Raw genomic sequence first — 27,542 nt, 5'->3', positions numbered from 1 at the left:
CTGAAATATCTAAAAAAAGACACAGTTTACGTTTAAGTTAGATACATACATTATACATATATTTTTAATGTTTATAAAATATCTTTGAGGAATGGCAAATACCAATACCCAAAGAACTCAAAGCATTTTATATATTCTGAGGTTCCATAAATTGGGAAAGAAAATAGCTTTGAAAAGCTTTACTTTGCACAAGTCTTTGTCAGTCTTTGTAAGTTTTGTCCATAGATTTTTTGTTGGTCCCCTGAGCTATGCCTGGAAAATGGCAGAGCCAATACACTACATTGTGCTTAGCTTCTCTGTTTCTATTTAGGATTTTTCCTACATGGCTGCATTTTCTTCCTAGCACTTATTATTCCTTTAGGAGGAAAATTTATCTCATGTCAGATTGCTCTTTCACCATATAAGTATTTATACATTGATAGGTATTTTCTTCCTTTCGAAGGAATGCTAATGTGGTGTTTATAGTGTAAATAAGCCTGAATTTTTTTATACCATTCTTGTGAGGAAATAATTGCATATGTTTACTTGAATGGAAGAGTAGGAAATTGTACAGGCGCCTTAGTTTTTGATATCTATTACTTTTAGTTTAACACATTTCTCTCAAGTTATGCACACACTATTCAGTTTTCATGTCATCATTTTGATTGTTTAATTAAAAAAAAAACTTGACTGTGTACCAAATGTATATTCACAGGTATAACTAATAGTTCATTCCTACTATTTCTGAATAAGAGCAGTAAAAACAACAATGCCACGGATGAAATATAAAGGAAGGCTTTTGTTTTATTTTCCAGTATAGTCTTTTAACGATATGAGATTAAACAGAAAAATGATTTCTGACTGAATTTGTGTAGGCTAATATTGACTAAAAAAAAACTGAAATAAGATCCTTTTCTCTCCCAATGCTTTTTTAGTTTACCAGTTTTTGGCACTAGTGCTAAAGGGAGCTAATCTAGATTCCTTTTAGATGAAAAAGTAATTTTTAAAAATTTCTGCAGCAGAGAAGGAAATTGTATAGGAAATGAGAAAATAGCCTAAACCAATCTTAAAAATGATCTTAGCTTTAAAAATCTAATAGTTTTATATGTTATGATCCTTTATTTCATGTAATACTAAAGTTCTTTTGATTTTCTCTTGTCTTTTAGGGTGACACAGACGTATGATGCAGGTGCATGTATCTACTTCTATTTTGCCTTTAACTACAGAGGAATTAGTGACCCTCTGACTGTCTTTGAACAAACTGAGGTAATTGCAAATAAAGAAGTTATTTTTAGTCAGCTTATAATACAAATTTGTGATGCTTAAGTTGGTGATCTTTAGTCATAAATTACTATCTCAGTTGCTAGTCTGTAGAAGCACCATAAACATTCGCTTGAATTAGTTTTCTAGTGTTAATGCCTTGGTTGCAGAGTAGCAATACCAATCTTATCTGCAGGCTGTAAATTCTCTGGTCTTGTTTTTAACATATAGCCATTGGATGCAAAAGAAAAACACAAAGGACTCTGGAGCCCCATGATAAGACTTTGGCAATGGAATCTATCCAGATGGTAACTGGTCAGCCAGATAGAGGTCAGCCAGATAGCTGTAATATTTTTTATATACCCTGCCTTAGTGATAATCATGAACATTTTTGTGTTGAGGTTTTATACAAAACCTCCTTATTTTATAAATGAGTAAACTGAGGCCCAGAGAAGTTAGGGGACTTGCCTGAGATCACAAAGTAATAACAGACAACTAGGATTTAAACTCAGGTGTTCTGACTCTAAATCCAATTCTCTTTCCATTATATCATGCTACCTCTCATTTTTTTCCTACATATTTGAACTTAGTTATTACTTTATTATCGACCATCTTTTTTCCCCTAAGAAAAGTGGAATTAGCTCTTAACCATATATGCTAGTGGAGAGTGGCAAGCACAAATAATCCAGTATTGTACAGGATGTCCTCAGCAATTGCCAGGGATAAGTTCTAGAAGTTCTCATAGATTGAGAAAGCCTGGATATCTTCTGTTGATAAGAAAGAGGGAGCAGAAGGATGTCTTTTCTCTGTATCACCTTCTCCATTTTTCTTTTACCTCCTTCCCATGCAACAGGGGCACCAGTTAGGTTTGATGTCATGAATTTGGGAGGCTCAGCCAAACTTAGGAAAGGCTGAGATTTTCAGCCTTTTGAATTAATTTGGATACTTTATGTTGGTCTTTATTGGCCTCCAGTATAAATTCTAAGTGTGTGGTAAGCTACATAGATGGCTTTCAGGGACATTTCTGCTGTCAGGGTGTCACATCTCTAAGCAGGGATAGCACATCACAGCATGAATATTGAGACACCCAAATCTTGAATTGAAAGTGGGGAAGAGTTTGTTATTTGGATTTAAAAGACTGAAATGCACACCACCTGCACATGCACGTGTGCAACTTGTACTGGGTACATTTTTGACCTTTTCCTAACCTAGCTTGAACTTTGGCAGCTTAATATATGTACTGTAATACGCTGAGAGTTCTAGTACTTTGCACGGTGTGTAGTAGGCACTTAATAAATGTTTATTGATTGAGCAAATTCCCAGGCACCAAGTATAATCTAATATGAATAGTTGAAAGATGGCTATGATCCCAATTTCAGCAACTTTAGTTTTCTGATACTTCATTTATTCTAGTTGTTTGCATGTCACTGTTTATCTTTCAGGCTTTTCGTACAAATTAGGCATAGAATTTCAAAAAGAGTTTGGTTGGGCCCTAACATAGGAGGATTACTTCAAGGTTACTGTTTACTGTACTTCAAAAATAATTGCTAACATTTATAGAACACTTTGAGTTTTTGAAGCACTCTCCGTATTTTATCTCTTTTGATCCTCAAAACAACCCTACAAAGTAGGCATCATTATTTCCATTTTACATATGAAAAAACTGAGGCTTGAGAGAGGCTAAGTGACTTGCCTAGGGTTACCACAGCTGGTAAGAGTCTGAGGCAGGATTTAAAGTTAGGTCTTTCAGCACTCTATCTATTATACTGCCTAGCTGCCTTTCCTACTTTGAGAAAGTAATATATTAAATGATATGTTAAAATTAGCTCTATAGACTTATGTATATAAGCAGTTCCCTGAGATTAAGATGCAGAGAAGGTGTCAAAATTCATCAGAAATTCCATATACCATTGATGGCCCCATAGGCTTCTCAACTCCACATGTCTAAAACATAACTCATTATCTTTCCTCTAGAACTTCCCCTTTTTCCAGACTTCCCCATTTCTGTTAAAGGTACCACCATCCTTCTAGTTATTCAGGTTCAAAACCTCAGTATTATCTTAAGTTCTTCACTCTTCTCTTCCTACATATCAGTTGTCAAGTCTTGTCATTTTTTCCTCCATAATATCTCTCAGTACCTTCCTCTGTGCTCATCACTTCTTGCCTGGACTATTGCAAGAGCCTCCTAATTGGCCTCTCTATCTCAAGTCTTCTCATGCCTGTCTTTTCTCCACATAGCTGCTAATGACTTTCAAAAACAATGGATCTTATCATATCACTTACACAGTAAACTCCGTTGTCTCCCTCTTTATATCTTGTTCTAAGATCAATTCTACGCTCCTCTGTTTGGCTTTTAAAGCCCTTTATAACTTGTCCCTAGGATACCTTTTCAATTTTATTACATATCACTCTCCTTCCCATATATTCTGGTCTAACCTAACTGGTCTTCTTGCTGTTCTTCATACATAGAGCACTCCCATATCCTTTCTCTTAGCCTTGATGCTCTTCTTTCTCACTTATACTTAAGCACCACCTTCTAAAATAAAACCTTTCCTCATTCCCTGACATCTGTTAATCCCCCCTTCCCATTACCTTGTATTTATTTTGTATATCCTTATTATATTTACATGTTGCCCATCCTGATAGTTTTTGAGGGCAAAGCCTGCTTTACTTTTATCTTTGTATCCTCAGCACCTGGCATGTAGTAGGTGCTTAATAAATGCTTGTTGATTGATTTAATGAAGCCTGAAGTCTGGCTGAAAAATAAATATAACAAGTATCTGTAATCACCTAAAGATACTTTGACCTTTCAAAATGGTTAAACTGGTGAAACACATTAGCAGAACCCTTAGACATTTATAGTTAGTCTGTGATGTTTTTGTGAATACTTTTTTGTGCAGGCATAGTGATGAATTTAATGCAAAGTTGGTATGATAACCTTCTACTTCCTGTTATTTTCAGGTAGCCTATCTCACAATCTAGAGCTAGTAAATGGATTTTATTACCTGTTTTTCATTTTATGTGTTCAAAATACTTGTAGAGATTATAGAGTTTAATGAGGGAATGCTTATAAAAATTAGATTGCATTTGATAGTTGTCATTTCGAATAGGGCAGTACTACTGTAGTACAATGTCTCAAAGTTCCTGATATAGTTGAGGTTATAAAACAGGAATTCTGAGTCTTGAGGTTTGCACAGGAAATATGTGCTTTGGTTAGAACTTGGGTCTCTTTTGTCTTTCTTAACTTTGTGAAGTAAAAGTTAAGTAAAGATTATTTTATTGTTTTCCAAATTCAGGCAGCTGCTAGAGAGGAAATCCTTGCCAATGGAGGAAGCCTGTCACATCATCATGGAGGTAATAATTTTGTTTAGAATTTATAGCATTCCTGATTTATAAGTGCATTTTTACTAAACAGTGTTCTTTTAATGATAATGATAAAATTACATAATGGTTGATTGAACCTTCTTTAGAAATATTGAATTGGTATAGAGGTTTTTGGTGTAGAAAAATCATCATCATTTTTATTATCATTTATGTAGTCCTGTTTACAAAGGAATTTCCTTACAAAACTGCTCTTAGCTACATAAGGCAATTGTTATCATTATCTCCATTGTATAGATGAGGAAACTTGAGTCTCAGGAAGAAAGGACAGTAGTCCAAGTTGTTTAATTTCAAGTCCAGTGTTTTTTTTTAAATTACTTTAGCTTCCATTGAAAGAGCTGATTCAAATATATAAATAAGAAAAGATATAAATGATCAAAACAGTGATTGTATGAGATTATAAACTTGTTGATAAATTTTTCTATTATTTATCAGTTGTTTAACCCACCCCCCATTGTATATTGTTTTTAAAATAGTAATAATATTAAAAGCATTTTGCTTGTTTCCATGATGCTTTTTGAAGATAATCTTTGTATTTACTATGAATTTGTTATCATTGTCTTTAATGATATAGTTGTAATGAATATTTTGTTCTTTACGTCTCATTTCTTTGAGTTCTTCGTAGTCATTATTTCTTTTGATACAGTGACGTTCCATAACATGCATATACCAGGTCTGATCAACTGTTCTCCAGTGATCAGTCACCTAGTTAGTTTTCAGGATTTTGATATTAAAGATAGTGTATAATAAGGGGAGACAGACCCCTGTTAAATAAACAGAAAGCTGCCTTCAGTCCAGTTCATGTGACTCATTGAAGCCCCATAGTATTGAATCGAGAGCACCTATTCCAATTTACAATGGAAAGAGTTACTCCTGTCTTTTTACCTATTTGGGGAATATTCTTGTACTGCCAAGGGGTAGGCTGGAGAGGAGAGGTGACATGATGCCACCAAGGATATAGCAAGAAGCTGAAGAGGGCTAATAAGATGTTCATTTAGAGATACTTCCTTATTGTTTCCATGAGAAATTACTTTAAAAATATTTCCTTTTTAATTATATTCTTGGACAAGTGGAAAGCAGTGTCTTTATTTTTATAATTTGAAAATGTATTTTTTTTAGAATAGGATTTTAGGTTATAGAAGGAAAAGAGATTTTGTGAAGAAAAAAGAAGTTGTAGTGTTAGTTTGTCAAAGCTGACTCTTAATAGTCTCTGCTTCTAGAGTAGAAGTTTGGATAAAAGAAATTATGATACTCAAACTTTTGATATTTTACTCTGTCCTCACCATCAGATGTTTTTAAGAGAATTGCTAATAATTATCAGAGTGAGCTCTTCTTCCTCTCTCTTGGTCTATCCTCTGTTTTAACTGCTTGGGAATATTAGAATGACCAAAAGGCAGTCAAGAAATTGAGAACAGAGGAGCAGAAAGATCAAATTCCTTTCAAAGTATAGAAACAACTTTGTAATAAGCCAAGAGCTAAACCCAGTTTTAGTCTTATGCTTTCATAAAAATTGTGTAACTCAGACATTTACAGATGTTAGGTATTTTAGCCACGTAAATTATTCTAAATTTTTCTCCATGCATTGACTGACTATATTAGACAGAGAAGCAGTTTTTTGTTTTTATAACAGAAACTATCATGAAGTTTAGGAATATTTTCATGATGTATATTTCATGTGTTTATATGCCACGGCTTTGCTGTGTATGTGTTAATCTCAATGACATTTATCTTCATGAGTATGGAAATAATAGATAATTTATTTACTGACGTAGCTACAAGTAAGCTATTCTTCATCTTCCAAGTGAAGATAAATGCCAAAGCAAAATTGTTTCATGCAGTAGTATAAACAATGTAATCTTGAAAACATTTCATGTCCTTTGAGCCAAGTTAAACAGTAGTTCAACTATGTTATATATGTTGGATAAAATTTATTCTGTTGTCTAAAGATAAATGTTAAATTGCCCCTCTCTTTTTTCTATTCAAAATATTACCTAATAAGAATTATAAATGACATTCACATAGTGCTTTATTGTTTGTAAAATGCTTTAAATACGGTCATCTTGATGGAGTCTCCCAACAGTCCTATTAGATAACTACTACAAATTTTATTTTACAGATGAGGAAACTGAGACTCAAAAGAGATAAAATTACCTGCCCAGGTCCACTTAGCTACCAAGTTTCCAAAGTGAGATGTGAATGCAGCCCTTTCTGACCCTTCTCTAACATGATATGCTATACATTAGAGCCAAGAGCTTTGCAGTTTTTGTTTAGTAGACCAGGCAGTCTAGAATGCTATGTTTTCTTACTTTAGGCATGAGATTACTGTGCCTCAGGGTTATGTGAAAGGAACTTGGTCATAAAATTCACATTTTTGAAGTATGTTGTGAATGACTAAAGTGCTACAATATGAATGAATGTAGACTAGAAGTTTCTAGTTTATTCTGGTGCATTACCCATACATGTCACATTTCCACGTATCAGTTACTGATATGAATGATCTTATTTTCTGCTTATTTTGTACTGACAGAACTATTTTGGTTTGGATTCATGTTTCTCAAGGTTATTAGTAAAATGACTGCAGGACAGATCAGATTACAGTAAAATTTCCTGTGTAACAAAACTATTTTCAGGCCTTGGCTGTTAGCTTACTTTTTTGAACATCATGTGATACACTTGGGTATAATGAAATAATTTAATTTAATTATATATTAGAGGATGAGTGTCATAGATTTCCTATTCATATAACAATTTACCAAGAAAAGGTTTTTATTCCATTTAATAAATTGAGTAGAAAACTTTCTTTTTTGTATTTAATATTGTTTATATTGTATGATATAATTTAGGTACCAATCTAAAAACATGAGAATATGTACATAATACATAGATTCCTGTTTCCATGTCTCACTTTAAAAAAGTATTAAGTAAATCTGAATCTAAATGTAAATTCATGCTGGACTATACTTGAAAAAGTTTCTATTTTTATTATCTGTATTTTTTTTCAAATTTTATGGAAGGTTTTGTTACTGCATAGTAGAATGAGAGTAATACAATTACTAACTTGGCTTCAAGAGCTTAATTAGGCAGTTTTTTTATGTGCCATGGAATTTTATCATGGGAAAAATAGGCTTATTCCCAAATACTTACGAGAAAGTGTAGATATTGATTGTTTTAAAATGAAATTAACACTGAGTAAGTAAAAAGAAATAGCACTTTCTTTCCCCACACCCTGAAAGCACCAGATATTTCAGTGTTATTCTGCAGTTTAATGTCCACGTGATCTCCTGTACACTTTACTTTAAAACAGAAATAAATATTTTATGTTTACTGGGTGACTCCATCCCAAACAGTTCGATTTGTTTTCTTAAACAAAATCTAAGAAGTAAATCAATACACTGTATCTTACTCCAACTGTTGAGGAAATAGATTCAATTTATTTGAAAGTGTTTGAAAGAGATTTAGCTGTCATCCATTAGTACTTTTTTTCTCAATCTTATTACCAATAGTAATTCTCATTCAGTAGAAAGTGCTGTCTTTTTCTATGTATTGGAGAAGCAGTGGATTCCTGTTACATTGCTAGCAATAAAACTGCTATTGGAAAACACCAATTTTAATAAACTTTGATTCTTTAACTTTAAAAATTATTAGCAATTTTGTTGTTAAAATTCCAAATTACATTACTCTTCAGGATTGCTACTTGTGTATTCATTTTAATGTATACAGTGCTGATTACTGCATAATAAAATAGCAGATACTTAAATAGAAAATATTTGTACTAATATGAAGTTTGTATTTTGATTTTTAAATAGCAGGGACTGGTCATACAGATAAACTGTTGAATGTGACTCATCTGGAAGGAGAACATTTTTTTGACTATATGGCTAGGTTTTATATAATGTGTCATAAACTTACTACTCAGAATTAACCTCATAGTATCCTTTTTATTTACTGACCTTCAGCCCCTGTCATGACATTCTAAGTGCCACTTTTGAGAAGTAGGGTTGGGGGTTGGGAGAATATTGATGCAATTTCTCTTGTTGTGTTTGGCCTGTAATTGTGATTAATAACAGTTGCTTTCACTATCTGGAAACAGACAGGCTGGTTTGTCTGCCTACAATCATGCTGTGATAAATGGAGCTATTTTAACTCTGGTTTTGTGTATCAAAGAAAACAGATGTAGTCTGGGACTCGAGGCTATAGGAAATATAAAGCCTGCTTAACTTAATCTTCATAGAGCTTGTTCTTGTAAATGAAGAACTGGTCAGTTTAAACAACAAAGTTTATACTAGAAGCATATTTAATTTATGGCTAGGTTTTAAAATTATTAGTCTCCTAAAACTAGTCATAAAATTCCTTGTCAAGAATTAGAAATTTTCATAAAATATGAACCAAATAGTTGTGTTAAAATATTCTTTGCCTTTTTGTTTTTGAAATTAAGTTCAAAAGTTGCATTTTAAAAAATGCAGGCTATCAGTGATTATTCCCTGTCCCTAACTCAGAGTTCAATCACTTATTTTTCCTGATCTCCTTTGGAAATAGTTTTTTTTTTCCAGGTACAATTGATATCACACACAATCTTTCCTATTGACCAGAGAAAAATGCAAACTTTCAACCCTCTTTGATCCAAAAATAACAAAAAGCTTTAAGACAAGGAGAGAGTATCAGTGACAAGTAAATTATAGCCATCACCTTTTTGTGCAGTTTCTTGTAACCTGCTGTTATTCTCCTCAATAGAGCTCACCACCTTTATCTCTTTACTATTTCCCCTACATTATACATTATACCTACCTGAGAACCTGAGTAACCATTATGACAATTTTTCCTGTGGAATGTTGGGATCTGTGTCTTGCAGTAACAAGAGAGTGAATGAGAAAGAGCACCATGATCATGCTATTTCTCTGCTTTTGGTCCACTTTGCCAATCATGGTGTCAGCTTCCTTGGGTGAAAAGCAGGAGAGGGGCCATCTGACCTGTCTCATTTTTGAAAAGGCTAGTACCCTAGGCGAATGATGAAAAAGAGTACTTTTTCTCTCCAGAATGACAGGGGAAGCCTGTCCCAGGTGCACATAAGTCTGACCATTGGTATAGAAAGGGTATTTGAACATTGAGTGATTACACTTTGAGAAGTCCCTACTCTACATTACTGTAAGAGTATTATAATTGACTCCTCATCATATTTCATGCGGTGGTGCAGTAGCTAGCAGATCATTTCTAACAGATCGTCTCTGACCTGTGAAAAGTCACTTTGTATATCCTAATTATGGCCTAATGTGACCATCATCTCTGGTGTACTCAAAAAAGATTGTGTCATGCGTATTATAATATGGTGCATTAGAATTCCCTCAATTAGAAAGATGACTATCAGTAAATTTTAAAAGAGGCTAGATTCAGTTCTTTAATCAGTCACTAGCTCTTGGAAGTTAACAGTATTCAACTGAAGTTATCAGATATTTACCAATTTCCAAATGAGGCATGTATATAATTATCATTGTCCTAAAAAGTGTTACTAGACTTCATGAGGCCCAAGCAACCTTGACGTCTGAAGAATAACTTTGAAATCACAGCCTAGTACAATTAATTGCCGCTATAGAGACATGTTGACAAAATGGCAAAATATTTTTTCTCCCAAGAGGTGTGGAGCCTCTGAAACAGATAAATCAGATTTTTTAATATTTAAGTGGAACTAGGAGTTGAAAGCTCTCGTCATTTCAGTTCAGCCTTGTTGTAGCAGCTGCATGCCACCTCTGCTTCCTAGCAGGAATTAGTTCATCGTTGTATTTGGTATCTAGATAACAGGTATGCCAGAGGTATGTGAGGTAAAAATAGGAAAGGAAATTCAGGAAGGAGGAACCTTAGTCTGCTGCAGGAATGTAAACCTCTAATCTTAGTTACTTGTTTTGATTATTCCCAGGTGATAGAAATATCCAAGTAGCCATTTTAATTCATCTATTAACTTAAGAAATATCAAAATTCAGACATGAAGCTTTGAATAAGTTACATAACCCTATTTCAAATATGAAACCAAATCCATATCCGTGTATTTACCCTGACAATTTTGAGGGAAGAGTGACGGAAATATTTGTGCCTTTGCCCACAGCAGGCATTTAATGAATGCTTGTTGAATTGAATTTGAAGAAATTGTAATGTTTTTAAAGGAGAGTTTCTGTTTCTGATCTGGCTTTATCTATTATAATACAGTATCCAACATAGAGACAATGCAATATCCAAGGTAAAATATTAACTTACATATTATTGCATGTTATCCTTTTGTTTTCGTTGTTTGTTCATTTCAGTTATGTCCAACTCTTCATGACCCCATTTGGAGTTTTCTTGGCAGAGATACTAGAGTAGTTTGCCATTTCCTTCTCTAGCTCATTTTACAGATGGAGGCAAACAGGGTTAAGTGACTTGCCCAGAGTCACATAACTAGTAAGTGTTTGAGGCCAGATTTGAATTCAGGAAGATGGCTCCAGTCCTGGCTCTCTATCCACTGTGCCACCTAGCTGCTCCTAGGTATAATTACTGTTATTATTGTTATAATGTGAAGTATTGTAACATGAATGTAAATTGTAGTCCAAGCCTTTATCTGCTATATATACATCATATTGTCCCTGTAGTTAAAGAAAGGTAAACTCTGTTTGTATGAAGGCAGCAAAAAGAAAACACAGCAATATTGAAGTCTGTTCATACCTTCTCCAGTGTTCTTATGTAGCCTTCTATCACACTGATCCTAAGGGAAGCATTACTGTTGATTGAGCTTGGTAAAGGAATTACACTTTTAAACTTAGAACAGCTGGATTTACCTCAATAAGCAGTGCTGCATTTTCCTCCCCATTCTGCTCATCTTTTATCATTGCCTTTACTCCCCTATAATCCTTTAGTTACAGACTGGATACAAGAGGTGAAGGTTGGGTGGATGGAAATAAAAGCTAAAATGGCTTTCCACAGTGGCTTTTCCAAAACTTTTTATCCCTTCTCAAATTTCCCATGGATCCTCCTCCCTCTACCCTCTTAGCTGAGAACCTTGCCTCATATTTTACAGAAAAAAAAAAATGAGGCCATTCACCAGGAGTCCTGCTTCTTCCCTCCTCATCTCCTTTCTCTTAGATGCCTTCTGTCACCTTTTCTTCCTTCATCCCTGTGTCCTATGATGAAGTGGCCTTCCTCCTTACCAAGGCTAGCCCTTCTACCTGCTCTGGGGATCCCATTTTATCTTGTCTGCTTTGAACACACTGCTCCCTCTCTGTTATCCCCACTCTCACTTATCTTTAAATTTCTTCCTGTCTATTGCCTTCTTCTTTACTGTCTACAAACATGGCCGTATCTCCTCTATCCTCAAAAAACCTTCACTTGATCTTCAATCCTAACTCTTTTCTCTTCTGCCTTTTATAATCAGACTTCTTGAAAAGGCCATCTAAAATAGGTTCCCCCATCTTTTTCTCCTCTCACTTCTTAACCCCTTACAAATCTGGCTTCTGATCTTATTCCCCTGAAACTGCTCTCTCCAAAGTTACCAGTGGTCTCTTAGTTGCCAAATCCAGTGGTCTCTTTTCAATCCTTATTCTCCTCGTCCTCTCTGTAGCTTTTGATACTGTTGATCGCTCTCTCTCCTCCTTGATCTTTTTTTCCCTCTAGGTTCTTAGGATACCACTCTCTCCTGATTCTCTTACCAGTTAGCTCCTTCTTAGTCTGCCACTTTCTCATTCTGTTTATCCCCTCTAACCATAAATGTCCCCAGGGTTCTGTCCTGGGCCCTTTTCTTTCTCTATTCTTCTTTATTTGGTAATCTCAGCTCCCATGAATTCAATTTAACCTGACAATGCTCAAATCTGCCTATCCTGCCCTGACTTCTCTGTTGATCTCCAGTCTTGCATTTCTAACTGCTTTTCAGATATCTCGAACCGGATATCCAGTAGACATCTTAAACCTCAACATGACCAAAACTGAGTTCATTATCTTTCCCTTTAAGCCCTCTTGCCTTCTCAATTTCCTTATTACTGTCTAGGGCACCATCAGGCTCACAACCTAGGTGTCATTCTTGACTTTTCACTATCACTCACCCCATCCCTCCTCCCCCATATTTAATCTATTGCCAAGGACTGTCAATTTCACCTTTGAAGCATCTCTCCAATATGTCTGCTCCCTGCTTTCTTCTGATACTGCCACTACCCTGGTGCAGGCCCATTCAACTCATGCTTGGTCTATTGAAATAGCCTGCTGGTAGTTCTGCCTGGCTCAGGTCTCTCCCCACTCTAATCTATCCTCCATTCATCTGGCAGAGTGATTTTTTCCTGAAATGCAGGTCTGATCATTTCACACCCCTACTCAGTAAATTCCACTGGCTCCCCATCACTTCCATGATCAAATACAAAATATTCTGTTTGACATTCAAAGCCCTTCACAAAGCTTAAAAAAGTCTTTTGAAATTTCCCAATGTTTAATGGTCCGGAGGCAATTTTTCTCTTCCATTAACATGAAAATTGTTTGTCCCATTAGAAAATGAGAAAAATGGTGCTGTAGTCACAAAGGTCTCACAGCATCAAAATACAGATCCCAAGTTTTTCCAGATATCCCTAAAGTCATATTTATATGTACCATATTTTCTGTTCTAAAATATGTTGTACCGTATGATCCACTTTGAAATTCTCAAAGGAAAATAGAGTATTTCTTAATATTTGGTATATAGTTCTCTCTTTTTCAACCCATTAGTTGTAGTATATACATTTACTTTATGAATGAATGGCTATGATTCTTGCTGTATATCTCATTTCAGAGCAGCACTGCTTTGGCCTTGCTTATTTCTCTATTTTGATGCAGCTTTTGTTCCTTCACAAAAGGATAACAGTTGGGGGTATAAGCTTAGAAATCTGATTGTGAGAGCTCCCACAAAGACAGAAATCCCCCTATCTTCCCTCACTCCAGCCTTTCTTTTAATTTTTTTTCCCTAGGAATTACTCATTTTCATCTAAATTCCTAGAATTCCATTTTATGGTTCAAAAAGCATTGTTTTTAGATTTTTCAGTTTAGGAATATACTAATAAACTAGTCATAAAACCTTCCCATCACATCATTTTACTGCCCAAGCTCATTGTAAAGCTGTATGTCTACTTGATCCCACAGTTGTGCCAGAATGTTGTCATGAAGAGTCCCAGACCTTGAGTCAGAAAACCTGGTTTTGAATCTTCATGTAACAGTTACTAGTTTTGTGACTTCAGTCAAGTAACTATACCTTTTTTTGCCTTAGTTTCTCCATCTGTAAAAAGAGGATACTAATGCTTGTACCTTTGCAGGGTTGTTGTAAGGAAAGTGCTTGGTAAACCTTAAAATATTATATAAATAAGAGCTGCTGTTACTATAACATTATTCCTATGAAGCTGTTTTACCAAACATGGTGTTTTATGGAATTGGCTAACAACATTTAATAAAGTAATTAGATGTATGAAAGCCACCTCATCTTCTCACATCATTCTACAGTGGCTTCTGATCAACTTTCCAAAGGATGGGGATATCATATATCTGAAGTAAAAAAGGCAGGAGTAGCAGTCATGATCTCAGACAAAGCAAAAGCAAAAATAGACCTAATTAAAAGAGATAAGCAGGGAAACTACATTTTGCTAAAAGGTACCATAGGCAATGATAATAATATTAATGCTAAACATATATGCACCAAATGGCATAGCATCTAAATTCATAAAGGAAAAGTTAAATGAGTTATAGGAGGAAATAGATAGTAAAACCATACTAGTCGGGGACCTCAACTTTTCCTTCTGAGAACTAGATAAATCTAAACATAACGTAAATAAGAAAGAAGTTTTAAGGAGATGAATAGAATTTTAGAAAACTTAGGTTGACCTCTGGAGAAAACTGAATGGGGATAGAAAAGAGTATATGTTTTCCTCAGCTGTATATACTAGCTTCACAAAAATTGACCACATATTTGGGCATAAAAACTTCACAAACAAATGCAGAATAACAGAAATATTAAATGTACCCTTTCAGAACATAATGCAATAAAAATTACATTCAGTAAAGGGCCATGTAAGCATAGATTAAAAGCTAATTAGAGACAAAATGTAATCTTAAAGAATTAGTAGGTCAAAGAACAAATCATAGAAACAATAATTTCATTACACAGTTTGTGGGATACAGCCAAAGCAGTACTTAGGGGAAAATTTATATTTCTAAATGCTTACATCAGTAAAATAAAGAGCAGATCAATGAATTGGGCAAGCAATATTTAAAAAAACTGGAAAAATTAAAAATTTCCAATTAAACACCAAATTGAAAATTCTGAAAATCAAAGGAGAGATTAATAAATTTAAAAGTAAAAAAAAATTTGAACTAATAAATAAAACTAAGAGCTGATTTTATGAAATCAACAAGATAGATAAACCATTGGTTAATTTGATTTGAAAAAAAAAGAAAACCAAATTACTAGTATCAAAAATGAAAAGGGAAAATGTACCACAAATGAAGATGAAATTAAAGCAATTATTGGGAGCTATTTTGCCCAGTTATGTACACTGTAAAACTGACAATCTAAGTGAAATGGATGAATGTTTACAAAAATATAAGTTGTCCAGATTAATAGAAAAGGACATAGAATACTTAACCCTATCTTAGAAAAAGAAATTGAACAAGCCATTAATGAGCTCCCTAAGAAAAAATCCTCACAACCAGATGGATTCACAAGTGAATTCTCCCAAACATTTAAAGAACAATTCATTTCAGTACTATTTGGAAACTATTTGGAAAAATAGGTAAAGAAGGAGTTCTACCAAATTCCTTTTCTGACACAAATATGATGCTGATACCTAAACCAGAAGAGAAAAAACAAAGAAAGAAAACTACCAATTTCCTTAATGAGTGTTGATGCAAAATATTTAAATAAAATACAAGCAGGGAGATTCCAGCTATATATCACTATGATTATACACTGAGCAGGTGGGATTTATGCCTGGAATGTGGAGTGGTTCAATATTAGGAAAACTATCAGCATAATTAACCTTATTAATAACAATAACAACAAAAACACATGATTATCTCCATAGATGTAGAAAAGGCTTTTGACAAAATGTAGCACTCTTTCCTGTTAAAAATAGTACAAAGCGTAGGAGTAAACAGAGGTTTCCTTAAAGTGATAAGTAGTATCTATCTAAAACCATCAGCAAGCATTATCTTTAATGGAGATGAGCTAGGAGCCTTCCAACTAAGGTTAGGGTTAAGGCAAAAATGCCCATTATCACCGCTATTCTTTTTTTTTTTTACATGTATAATCATTTTGTGTATACATTTATATATGCATTGTATGTACATTTATAATCATTTTGTATATACATTTACAATGTATAATCATTTTGTATAAGAAGCCACGAATAAAAAAATCAAAGAAAGAAAATTAAAAATACCATGCTTTAGTCTGTATTCAGACAATATCGGTTCTTTCTCTGGAGGCAGATAGTATGATTCATCGTTAGTCCTTTGGGATTGCCTTGGATCATTGTATTGTTGAGAAAAGTGAAGTAATTCATAGTTCTTCATTGTACAATATTGCTGTTACTGCATACAATGTTCTCCTGGTTCTGCTCACTTCACTTCGCGTAAGTTCACGTATGTCTTTCCAGGTTTTTCTGAAATCATCCTGTTTGTCATTTCTTATAGCACGGTAATATTCCATCCCCAGTTGATGGGCATCCCTTCAATGATGGACAATCCCCACCACGAAAAGAGCTGCTATATTTTTGTACAAATAGATCCTTCCCTTTTTTTTTAACATCACCACTGTTTTTCAATTTTGTACTAGAAATGCTAGCTATAGCAATAAGAGAAGAAAAATATATTGAAGGGATCACAATAGGCAATGAAGAAACTGCTATCACTCTTTGCACATGATATGATGGTATACTTAGAGAATCCTAGAGAATCAACTAAAAACTAATTGAAACAATTAGCAACTTCAGAAATCCTGTAATCTCTGCTGCTTGTGGAGACTGAGGCTGGTGGAATTCTTGAGTTTGGGAGTTCTGAGCTGTATTCAAGCTAAAGCCACTAAGTCTAGCACCAGTATGGTGGCCTCTGGAGGGTCAGTAGGATGCTGCTTGAGGAAGGGCATACTGGCTATAGAAGCAGCTTCCGTAATAGAATTAAAATGGGTGGCTGCTGTACTTTCAAAAAAATTTAAAGAAAAAGAATGAGTAGTTTTCCTTATTTGGTAAGTGAAAAGCAAAATATTGGTCATTAGCTGATCTTTGTTATATTCATTTATAATCAGTATGGTCATATGTGTTGCACAGGCCAGCATGAATTATTATTTAGTAGCAAGAAGAAAAAATATATGTACTTTTTAGCTGGAAAACTTATCCACAACTTTCAGACCTTCATTGGCATTTTAGGTTCCCAGTGACACTGAATTTGTTGTCTTGATGAAGTGATATCAAAGACTTTAGTAGTAGAAAAAAAGTTGAACAATTCATTAAAAAAAATCCAGTATGATTTTAAGCCCATTACTATCTTAGCATCAAGTCTCATCTCATATTGAGTCTCAGTCATATTCTCATTTTTCTTAAAGGTTAAACATTAGCATCTTTCATTTGATGGATTTGTTGGCTAATGTCCAGCTTGTACTTCCAAGCAAAAACAATGTTTTACAGCATGAACAAATGTGTAGGTTAAAAATCCTCTGAGGAAATGTCAGATCTTCATATGGGTCAAGAAGCAGAAACTTCCCATCATTCTTTGCCTCTTTCCCATTAGAACCTAGCCAGTTCCAAAATGCCAGAACTTAAAGATAACCCTTATTGGTATGAGGCTGTGTAGCCCTTTAAAAAAACCCCTGGCTATCTAAATTGAATTGAATGGCCAGTTACGTGACAGCTTTGAATCATAGGCTCTTTCACCCATTACAAGAAGTTCAATTACCACTGTTTTTTGGCAGTCTTTGAGATAGAGTGGTATAGCCAGTGTCAGAGAATAGAGGAATATCCAGGATAATAAAACCACAAGTACCAAAAGAATTATATTTTGTTTCAGTTCTGTTTCTCTGCTTTTTCTTTGAGTCGCATTCCCAGTTCAAGGACCCATTTCATTCTTTGTTTTTCTATAAGTGAATTCTGTAAGAAATTATTTTCCAATATCTTGTTTTCACCCGACAACCAGTAATCATTGATTCAGAATATTTTAATGGGATTAGGCTGCAGTATTATCAAAAACTTAGGCGCAGAGAAGTTGATTTATTCAAGGTCACACATGTAATCCTACTCTACAGCTAACTATCCGGTGTTTGAAACAATGAAATTACAGGTATTGGTACCTGGATTAGCATATTTAAGTGATATATTGTATGTGAACTCTATGTAGATATCGACATATCTATGGTATAATTTGAAGTCAGTGAAATATAGATAAGGGAATGAGTCACAAAGCCCATTCCAGGTATGCCAGATTTGGGGTCCTTGAGTCATATTTTCAATGGCAGACTTCTGTTTATTGTTTCTAGTACTACCTTTTATTCTCACATAGCAGCTAAATCGGAAGTCAAGGGGATATGTAGTTGGTAGGTCAAAAGAACCTGTTCCTAGTGGTTTCACAAAGGCTATGTTCCTGTGAATGTGAATTTGCAGTTTCATGCTGTAATGGTCTCATTAAAAGAATGTAGTGTAGAATAGACTAGACTTAGGTCTCTTGTGTTTGTTGCATCTCCTGATGTTTGAGCTTTAGCAGCTTCTTTCAGAATTCCTTCTCCACTTGTATGTCTTTTTGGGGAATAGGTGATTCTTAATGCTTGAAATTTCATGGCATTCTTTAGCTCCACATGTGTATCAGTATAATTAGCCCATTTCTGTATATAAATTCTTCCAGTGTTTCAGTAGACACGTCCTTCATGTACAGAAAGGATTTTGCAAAAAGCATCATTCTTATTCAGTATCAGCTTCAGGAGATTAGAACATAATAAAATTTTCCTCACTTCAAATAGAAGGCCTTCCTTGCTGACTTTTTTCTTTTAATTGCTTACCCATGTGACCGGACCTCAGGAAATCTTACTTCTTGGTCATTGCTCTGTCCTTTGATTTAGCCTTTTTATTTGAGTTTTGCTTCCTATTTGCTCTTGTAATTGCAGAGACCTACAACTGTTTGAGCTTATAAACCAAACCAGATTCTTTCCATGGGTGTAAGCAGAGATTTTTGACATCTGTTCAAGTATTTCATGAGTGACAGTAGGAGCCCACAGACCTCTGCCACCAAGGGGTTAAAATCTTCCATCACATATGTTTATGAAGGGCCAAGGCTTTGCCTGCTGTACAGCTTTTTTTAACTTTCTAGTTCACTAATCAAATGTATGTTAGATTGATTATTGTAAAAGTATAAACCATAGAAAATTTGACAAGATAGATGTGTAAATTATCCCTCTGACAGAACTAATGATGCACTCCAAGCACCTTCTGTTTTCCAGCACTTGGTGAGCGACTTCATTAAATATGCAATGGCTGTTGGGTGGCTTCTCATACGTTAGTTCAGCTCCTTATGGAATTGCAGTATTACTAGAGGTGTAAAACCAGGCAGACAAGCTAGCTGTTGGGCATCCTGCTGAGGTTCTAATGTGCTCCATCTTGTTGGAGCAGTTGTTTGCAGTCTTTTCAGGACAATTACATCCATAACCACAGGACACATTCAGTGAAACTATATTACAGATAACATTTGAGAATGGCATTGACTGTTCTTCACCTCTCTGACTTGAGCAGCCTGAATGTGGGGTAGATTAAAGGGTTGCAGGTTGCCCCAACTCCTCAATAGCTAAAGACCTTGTCTGGAGTGATGTAACTAAACTCACAAGTGAATCAGGAGGGCCCCCCCAAAAAAAAAACCCAAACCAAGAACTGAAAAAACAGCTTTGGAGCTGTTGAAAGAATTAAGGAGGGATCAGATATGTGTGTGTGAATAGAAATTTTTATGGAACCTAAGTATTATATATTAGTAGTTATTCACTCAACACATTTTCCTTTTTAAATTTTCTTACCAAATTGAAGGTTTTTCTTCTATTGTACATTTTTTTCCACACGACACCATTGATGCTCTTTATTCCTTAGAGGCATAAACAAAAATATTCTGCTTTCCAGCAGTGTCTCTGTCATTTATTATTCTGATGACAGTTTGATGGTTACCCTGAGAACTGGGCACAAAAGATGGTTTGAGTTTAGTTTCAAATGGTATTTAAGGTTTCCAAAAGGCAGATGCTACAGTATATCACTGCAGCCTGATAAATGGGATTGCATTTTAGGATGACAGGCTGAATACTATATTGTCTTTAATGAAAGAATGTTGGCCATTTTGATTGACCTTTTAAGTCACTCTTGATGACTTTAGTTAATTAATGAATATCTGTGGAAAATGGCCATTTAAATGATGATTCTCATTTAAAATTGCTTACTAAGTATTTTGCTAACTCAGTAAACTTCATTTATAAGATTTTTCTATTTCCTTATAAAATGTTTATGAAAGTAGTACATATTTCTGGTAATTTTGTATTCAGAGTTTATTCTGAGAGTGGTAAAAAAATGGACATACTCTCTTACACAGATATCATTTGTAAATAATGGGGGGTTCCATTTGCATAATTTATATTGCTGAGCTCTCCTTTATATTTGGAATTAATCAACAAGCTTTCTTTGGGCAGGGCAGAAATGGGCCTTTCAGTTGATTACTTTCCCAGTATTTTTTTAACTTAGTATATAAAGTGAAAATTGGTGCCACTGATAATTTTGATAAATTAGTGGGGGAAATGTGTTATTCAAGACTATAGAAATATCTGAAAGTAATTTGGTCATATGCTATGTTGAATCTGTTTATTTTTTTAAAAGTTACATTTAAGTCAGCTCCTAAAATTTTCTAAAGTTTTTGTGCTATCCATTCCTTAAAACTATGGCCTTTTTGTTAGAAACTGCCTTTATACAAGGTCACTTAATTCATATGGGACACACTTTTTAAAGCATCTTTTTCTTAAAATCACTTCCTTAAATTTTGGTGTGTTTAAACAGCTAAATTTTAAGGGGTCTGATTTCTTAAGAAATACATAGACTTCTCATTTTGTTGTTTATAAAAGGGCCCTTAATCTCAGCCTAAGCTTCATCACCATTTCATAGTTTGCAGAGGAAGGAGACAGTGTGGAACACAGGCTTCCTCTGGGAATACATTGAGCTTAATGAGCTTGATAGTCTGCTGGGCTCAATAAATCAAATAAAGCAAAACATTTCTCATTTTTGAATAAAAGCATTTATCACACAGTGTTTGTTCATTCGTGGTCACAAGATTGATTGGCTCCCAGCATCGTGGTGTATATTGAAGCATTTTTGATTTTGTTTTTTCCAGTGGGCAAGTTGCGGAAGCAGTGGCTGAAGGAAACTATCTCCGATGTCGGCTTTGGAATGCTGAAGTCTGTCAAGGAATATGTGGACCCCAATAACATCTTTGGAAACAAGAACCTTTTATAAATTTATTATTCTCTGATATACTTTAAAAAATCACACACAAATGCTTTTTTTAGTCTACAACTCTATGGTTATCCCAGTAATCAAATATATCATGGACTATATTTGGGGTGTATGTTGTTTGTTGGTTTAAAAAAAAATCTTTTATTCTTGAGTTTTGCTCTGTTTGTACATCTGTGGATTGACAGGTGGCGTTCCTTAATCTCTAGCACTGTAAGGGGCATCAGTTTACAACCAACTTGGAGATGCAAGTCATTTCAAGTTTTAGTTAGGCAGCAAAGAGCTTCTGGTTGTAATTTCTGTGGAAGATACAACCAGCTGTTTTGTGTTGAAGCTTTCCCTGCCTGGAGAACAAAGAGTGGAATTGGTATCATTTAATGAAACTGATTATCCAGGTTCCTTTTAGAAGAAAGTTTCTTGGAGGCAGATAACTAGAGAAGGATTCCACTGAAGGAATATTTCTATGTAAAAGGATTTTTTTTTTTTAGAGGAAGCAGGCCTGAATGAGAGGGGTCATAGAGGAGTAATTATTTCTAAATGAATGAAGGTAGCCATGCATTTTAAAGACACATTGAATTTTGTAAGATTTTCTGGCCTGCATTTTCCTTTCTAATTGTTTTAGAAATCTAAAACATTGAATTGGTATACAAGTTATACTGTTACAGTACCTTTTTTTTCTTTATATGTTTTTGTTTATACTGGAGTCTGAGTTGTATTTGTATCATTGGGATAATCTATTGTAATATCCTGGTTCATTCATCATACGTTTTGTATAGCAAAGCTGACTTTATCGCTCATATTGTATGTGAAGAACAGGTTTACCATAAAATGAATGCCTTCATCCACACTGTAGTCCTGATGTATCTGGTTTCACTTTATTGTTGCTGAGATGCAGAAGAAGGAAAAAAAACCCTCTACATTTAATGTCTTCGGCAGAATGAGTGGTTTGGCTGTTTAAACAAACACTGTCTTAAGAAGCATTATTCAGCACCCTATTTGAAAGTCTCACCAGTTTCAGTGCTGAAATCTTTTTATTAATCTAAACTGGATGACAAATTTTCATCTAAAAGTGAAGTTTTCAATTTAGTTTTTAATAATGGTTTAATGTCTTTATGAATTACTGCTTTAATCTAAACAGTAACCACAGTTGTAATGTATAAAATGCATATGCCATAATCAGAAGTCTGAAACTTCATTTTCTTAAACGGTAGGTCAAACATTAATCACATTTAGCAAACATTTTTACATTTAAACCTGGATCTTAAAACAAGTGAATTGAAAACTTTGAATCGCTGTCTTGTCAAGGTTCATGATTCACATTTGGAGATGGATTCTCTTCTTAATGCGATGCCTGACTTTTGATAATTTTTTTTTAATTAGTACTTGATCACATATAGCAACTCAAATGTGCAGACTGTCCTTTAAAAGGACATGCTGTCTGTCTGTGTAGCAGTGGCTCCAAAGTGTTTTTGGGCAGTTTGATACCTTTTATATCCGAAGTAGCCTTAACCAGAAAAGTAAAAATTTACAATTTGAGAATATGCTATTTTTACAATTTCAAAGTGATTAATAATTTTTAACTGTTAAAATTGGCCTAAAATAAATGAATATAAATCTCTAAGCAAATCAAAGTCAAATACTTGTGTTATAGCAACAAAGATAATAATTGCTTTATTAAAAACTGCCTGTCTTCATCAGCAATTTCTTTTTAAAAGGTTGTAAGCTTTCCATCAGAACTCTGTTCAGAACCCTTGGTTTTCAAATGAGTTGGATACTTGCTGAATAAAATCACATCTAAAACCCTGCAGAATTTTACTAAATACATCTATTCATAAAGATAAGTTAAAAGCATTCTCTGATGTGGGAATCTAAACATGAAATTAATATGGTATTAATAGCCTATAGGAAATGTATGTATGTATGTGTTTCCCAGTATATTTTGTTTTTTATAAAACTTCTAAATTCACAAGTGAATCCAGTCTCTTGCATTTGATTGGTATAACATCCTTTCCCAGGGAGTTCATATTTCAGCAACCTCAGAAATCTGCACTTGACATTAGGGAACTCTTAATTTTCAACACCTTGAGGTTAAGTGCTCCTTATTCTATGTGAACCTTGTGGAACACATGATTTGTCTCCATTTTTCCTTTTCATGTGTGCAAGGCTTCCCCGCATTGCATTCTTTGACTGTGGCGATTGCTTGTTGTAGTTGGGAACCTGCCTGCAGAATCAGTCTGAAATACACCAATCTTCATTAGTCTTGTTTCAAACAGATTTGGTCAATAAGAAATCCTTCCCCTCACACCTTTTGGTATGTGCCTCTGTACTTGGTGTACCGTGGAGGACTGAATTTACAAATTAATGCACAGAAAGCACTTACACTTTACCTTTTAACCCTGAAATGGCTGGATATGATGGTAGCATGAGAACTAAAGCAGGGAAGATGTGGTTTTGGGACACCATTTAATCCCATTCTTTATGAGGTTTATACAAAGTACCTAAATCCCTTAACCTAAGTGGTTTTCAGGGTTGCACAGTGCTGACCTTTCTTTCGCTTTACCTACTCAATCTTTTCAAGACTTTGACATGTATTTTACTAGATCATGTTTGGGTTAGGGTTTGCTGAGGGCAGGAATATAACTTGCTGCTAATGTGAAATATTTGCATCAAATGCAAAGAGCTTGATGTGAAGAGATATAATTGATCAAAAAATTATTGCCTTAATGCTTTTTTGGCAGAGTTGTAAATACACTAAAATTTTTACCTGCAAAAGGTTTGGGTGTAATTTACAGTGTGTGCCTAGGTTGAATCTTTGGTGACATGTGAGAGAGACTTTGGCTTAAGTTTGGTAATCAGGGAATGGCATCTGTCACTGAGGATTTTTTGTGCCTAGCACTGATTTGACAGGAGGAGAAAGAGTCTTGAACTAATGTCTGATTAAGGTCTTAAGAGAATAAAATTTCTTCTTTAAAAATCCACCAGACCATACTCATCAGTAGAGTTATGTTTGAAGTACATTTAACCTTCCATTGTGTACATTATAACAAGCAAGTAGAATGCTGACCATCTCCTTAAGTGAGGGCCTTCCATTAATTGCAGATGTCATGATGCTGATCGTATCTTATATTTTGCTCCATCTCTATTTCTTCCCAAGTGTTCCTTTTTTTAATATTTATTTGTAATTATCACTGCTTAACTGTTGCTTGATTAGAGAAGCTACAGTTTCAAGTTATAGTGTGTTGCCTAAGCTGTTCAAATTGGGCTCTGACCTGTCTCCAGCTGCTGTCCTATATTAAAGTAGAACAAAATGCTCGGTTTTTGCTATGCCTTAGGCAACAAAAATTAAGTGATTTGGGGGAGGGGAGGGAAGGATATCAGCATTTTAAAATACTCAGTTTTCATCATTATGGGAGTTTTGCAGATGTAACTTCAATAAGGAGATTCCTCCCACCTTTGCATTTCCCACTCAATTTTCAAATACATCAGTTTTGATTAGGATCTAGTTCTTGGGAAAAGCAGAGAGGAGTAGCAAGGTCAGGGTTAGATTTTGAGACTCCCAAAAGGGATATGTCGTCCTTGGCTTTAGAGATATTTGGGTCTTGGCCTTGCTACATATACAGATGTCTTTTGTTCTCCCACCATTTGCAAACAGATGTCATGTTAATTGGTTCTTCCATGTTGTATTAAGTCATCCTAAAAAAGCAACTATACATATATATGTGCCTATATGTACATATATATAAATCTAAAAAGTATAAAAGCTTCTCTCAAACTGTTGAAATTTAGTGTCTGATATCAAGGATGTAAGTTACATACTAAACTTTCTGCTACCTAAGCCAAACACAGTGTTTGTCTTTAGTGTGAGATTAACTGTAAAACAATTGTAATGTCAAAAGATTATAGAAACTTATATTATTAATAAAAAAGGACATGAGCCTAAAAAGAACTGGTTTTTTTCCCCTCAGTGGGTGTGTGAACCTTTCAATGTTCTCTTGTATTCAATGGGTTTTTTTTTCCAATTTGAGTTTTTAATTTTCATTATTTTCCACTGATTTGAAAGATACATTAGAAAACTTGTGGGTTATTCTAGATTAATAATTTAATAATAGCATGAAGTTATTAAATCACTTAAATTACAATTTCAGCTAAATGTCTTCATTCCTTTATTTTAAAAAATCAAAGTATTAAATACAAATAGAGCCCTAATCTTAGAATCAATCTCCTGTGGACCTGAGCCTGGTAATCTTGCTTCATGAGCAGCTGCATTCACCTTATATCCTCAAGTAATTAGTTCCCCTTATGTCTTATTCTTTACTGACTTCCTGATAGAGTTAAGTCGCCATTAACCCCACTAGTATTGAGTGGGAGCTTAAGTATCCTTATGATTGCAGAAATAAAAGATTTCCTTCTGTGTGCAATATCCACCCTTTCTGTCCCCACCCAAAACAAAGATGATTTTATACTTGCAAGGAAGGAAAATTACAAATATATTAGCAGAAATATTAGGCTTTTTGGTGATGCCCCTACCAACTTAAAGAGGCTGTATTGGGAAATGGGAAAATCCCTCCCAGTATACTAGATTTTCAAGCAAAGACTGTAAATATACGATTTAAAATTTAGAAGCAGATTAGGGTTTTTTTTAAAGGCCAAGATGGTCCTGAAATTTATTCAATTGCTAAATAATAAAAAAAAAGTCAATGCTTAAAACATACTTTTCCATAAACTTCCTCCTACCATCAAGAGTGTGAACAGCTGATAAGCTGTGCCCATAATAGAGAATAGCCCTTAAAAAAAAATTATCTTTAAAAGTTGACAACGCCTTGTTAGGACTCAGTTTCACTAAACAGCCATTGTTTAAAATGAGAAGGAAGAGGTACTTCTTTTTAGATGATGTCTTTATTACCCAAAGACAAAGAATTTGTCAGACACAATCTTAGCAGTTATATCCTTTTTTACATAGTTGGTTAAAATTCCGATTACAGATTTTTAAAATTCATAATAGACCGTTGCTCTCCCAGATATCTTAAGAGTCAATTACCCAAATTTCATACAGTGTTTTCATTCCTGTATTAAAAAAGCCAAAAGCCATGCCACTGCCCCGCCTGCCTTTTTTTTTTTTGCCACATTATCACCAGACTGCAAAAAACATTTCCAATCCACTGACCCTAGCCTTAATCCCAGAGCTGAAAAACAAAACAAAACAAAACAATCTTTGTCCAATGGTATTTTCCTTTGGATGTCTGCTCACCTAATTCTCTGTGGAGGGTAGCTAGTGAGAGGGGGTTTTGTGTAGTGTCTGTTGTATGTCAGCCCCATATTGTGTGATGGTATCTTCTGGAATAAAATGAGTATTCGTACCCCCTGGAGAATGAGAATAATACACTGTTTATGAAAAGTGTATTTATTGGTTATTCGTAATTCTTACCCTGTCATTACCCAACCCCCACCCTGTGTGAAATACTGTTTGTCTATAATGTAACGTATCTTGACATAAGTGATATCTCACCCAGTCTTCCTCCAAGGCAGTATTTCTGCCAGTACTGCAGCCATCTTCTGGGAGCTACAAGTAGATTAGCATTTATTTATAATCCATTATAATATCATAGCTAATGTGTATAAAGATCTTTTTTTTCTGTGCACATTTATAATGAGTTTAGAGATAACTTGCTCTGCAGTGGGAAGACAAATGGTGGAAACGTTCCACCTTGGTTCAGACTGAGCTGGTTCAGACTGGATCCTTTTTACACAAGGGCTCAATACATAGTCTATGTATGTGCTTTCGGTGTATGTTCAGACTCTGATTTTCATACACTGTACAGTTCTAAAAGCAGTTACCCATGTATGATTTCTATGATGTTGGGAAAAATAAAACATTACCAAAACTACTCCCATTGTGACAGAAACAAATGATTATTTCCTGTGATGATGCTGTTGTATCTGCCTACCTGTAGTTCTAAGCAAAAATCGTGGTTGTAAAAATTGTGGCAGTAGCTGTACTTCAAAACGATTGGTTCTTGATGTAAAACCTGTTCACCTGAGTTTTAAATGCAGTAGCATAACAGCTGTACTCACTACCACACTCAGATTTTGAACCATAATCAATGTAGGTTAAGCAAAGTAAACAACTTTCAAACAGTTGATTGACACTAAGTCAGCTGGTTGAGGTGATATAATGGACAGATGGCCAACCTTGGAGTCCTGAAGCCCCAAGTTCAAGCCCAGCCTCTAACACTAGTTGTGTCACCACAGGCAAGTCACTTAATCTCTCAAAGACCGGTCTGTTCTGCATCGGTAGAGGGCTGGTTGGTCAACAAGTGTTTATTTAATGCTTACTATGTTCCAGGTACTTGGGCTAAGCACTAGGGATACAATGAAAGGCCAAAATATGGACCTTGCCTTCTAATGGTGGAAAACAACATATGTACAACTGTGCACATACAAGAT

The 27,542-nt window shown here is 34.7% G+C and overlaps 1 protein-coding gene across 1 annotated transcript in view; it reads left to right on the top strand.

The window, feature by feature from the left end:
- The window catches only part of AGPS (alkylglycerone phosphate synthase), a 151,400-nt gene extending 124,417 nt beyond the window's left edge, over positions 1 to 26,983 (top strand). Inside the window, exons 18-20 of the mRNA XM_020991046.2 lie at positions 1,146 to 1,245; positions 4,536 to 4,593; positions 20,980 to 26,983. Of these exons, the coding sequence (XP_020846705.1) occupies positions 1,146 to 1,245; positions 4,536 to 4,593; positions 20,980 to 21,101 (280 nt within the window). The 3' untranslated portion in view covers positions 21,102 to 26,983. The remainder of the gene's footprint in view (positions 1 to 1,145; positions 1,246 to 4,535; positions 4,594 to 20,979) is intronic.
- The last annotated feature ends 559 nt before the right edge of the window (positions 26,984 to 27,542 follow it).

The sequence above is a fragment of the Phascolarctos cinereus genome, unplaced genomic scaffold (assembly GCF_003287225.1).
Source record: "Phascolarctos cinereus isolate Bilbo 61053 unplaced genomic scaffold, phaCin_HiC Scaffold_726;HRSCAF=1367, whole genome shotgun sequence".
NCBI classification, from domain to species: domain Eukaryota; kingdom Metazoa; phylum Chordata; class Mammalia; order Diprotodontia; family Phascolarctidae; genus Phascolarctos; species Phascolarctos cinereus.
The sequence above is the reverse complement of the archived record's forward strand: the minus strand, read 5'-3'. Positions and strand labels throughout refer to the sequence as shown.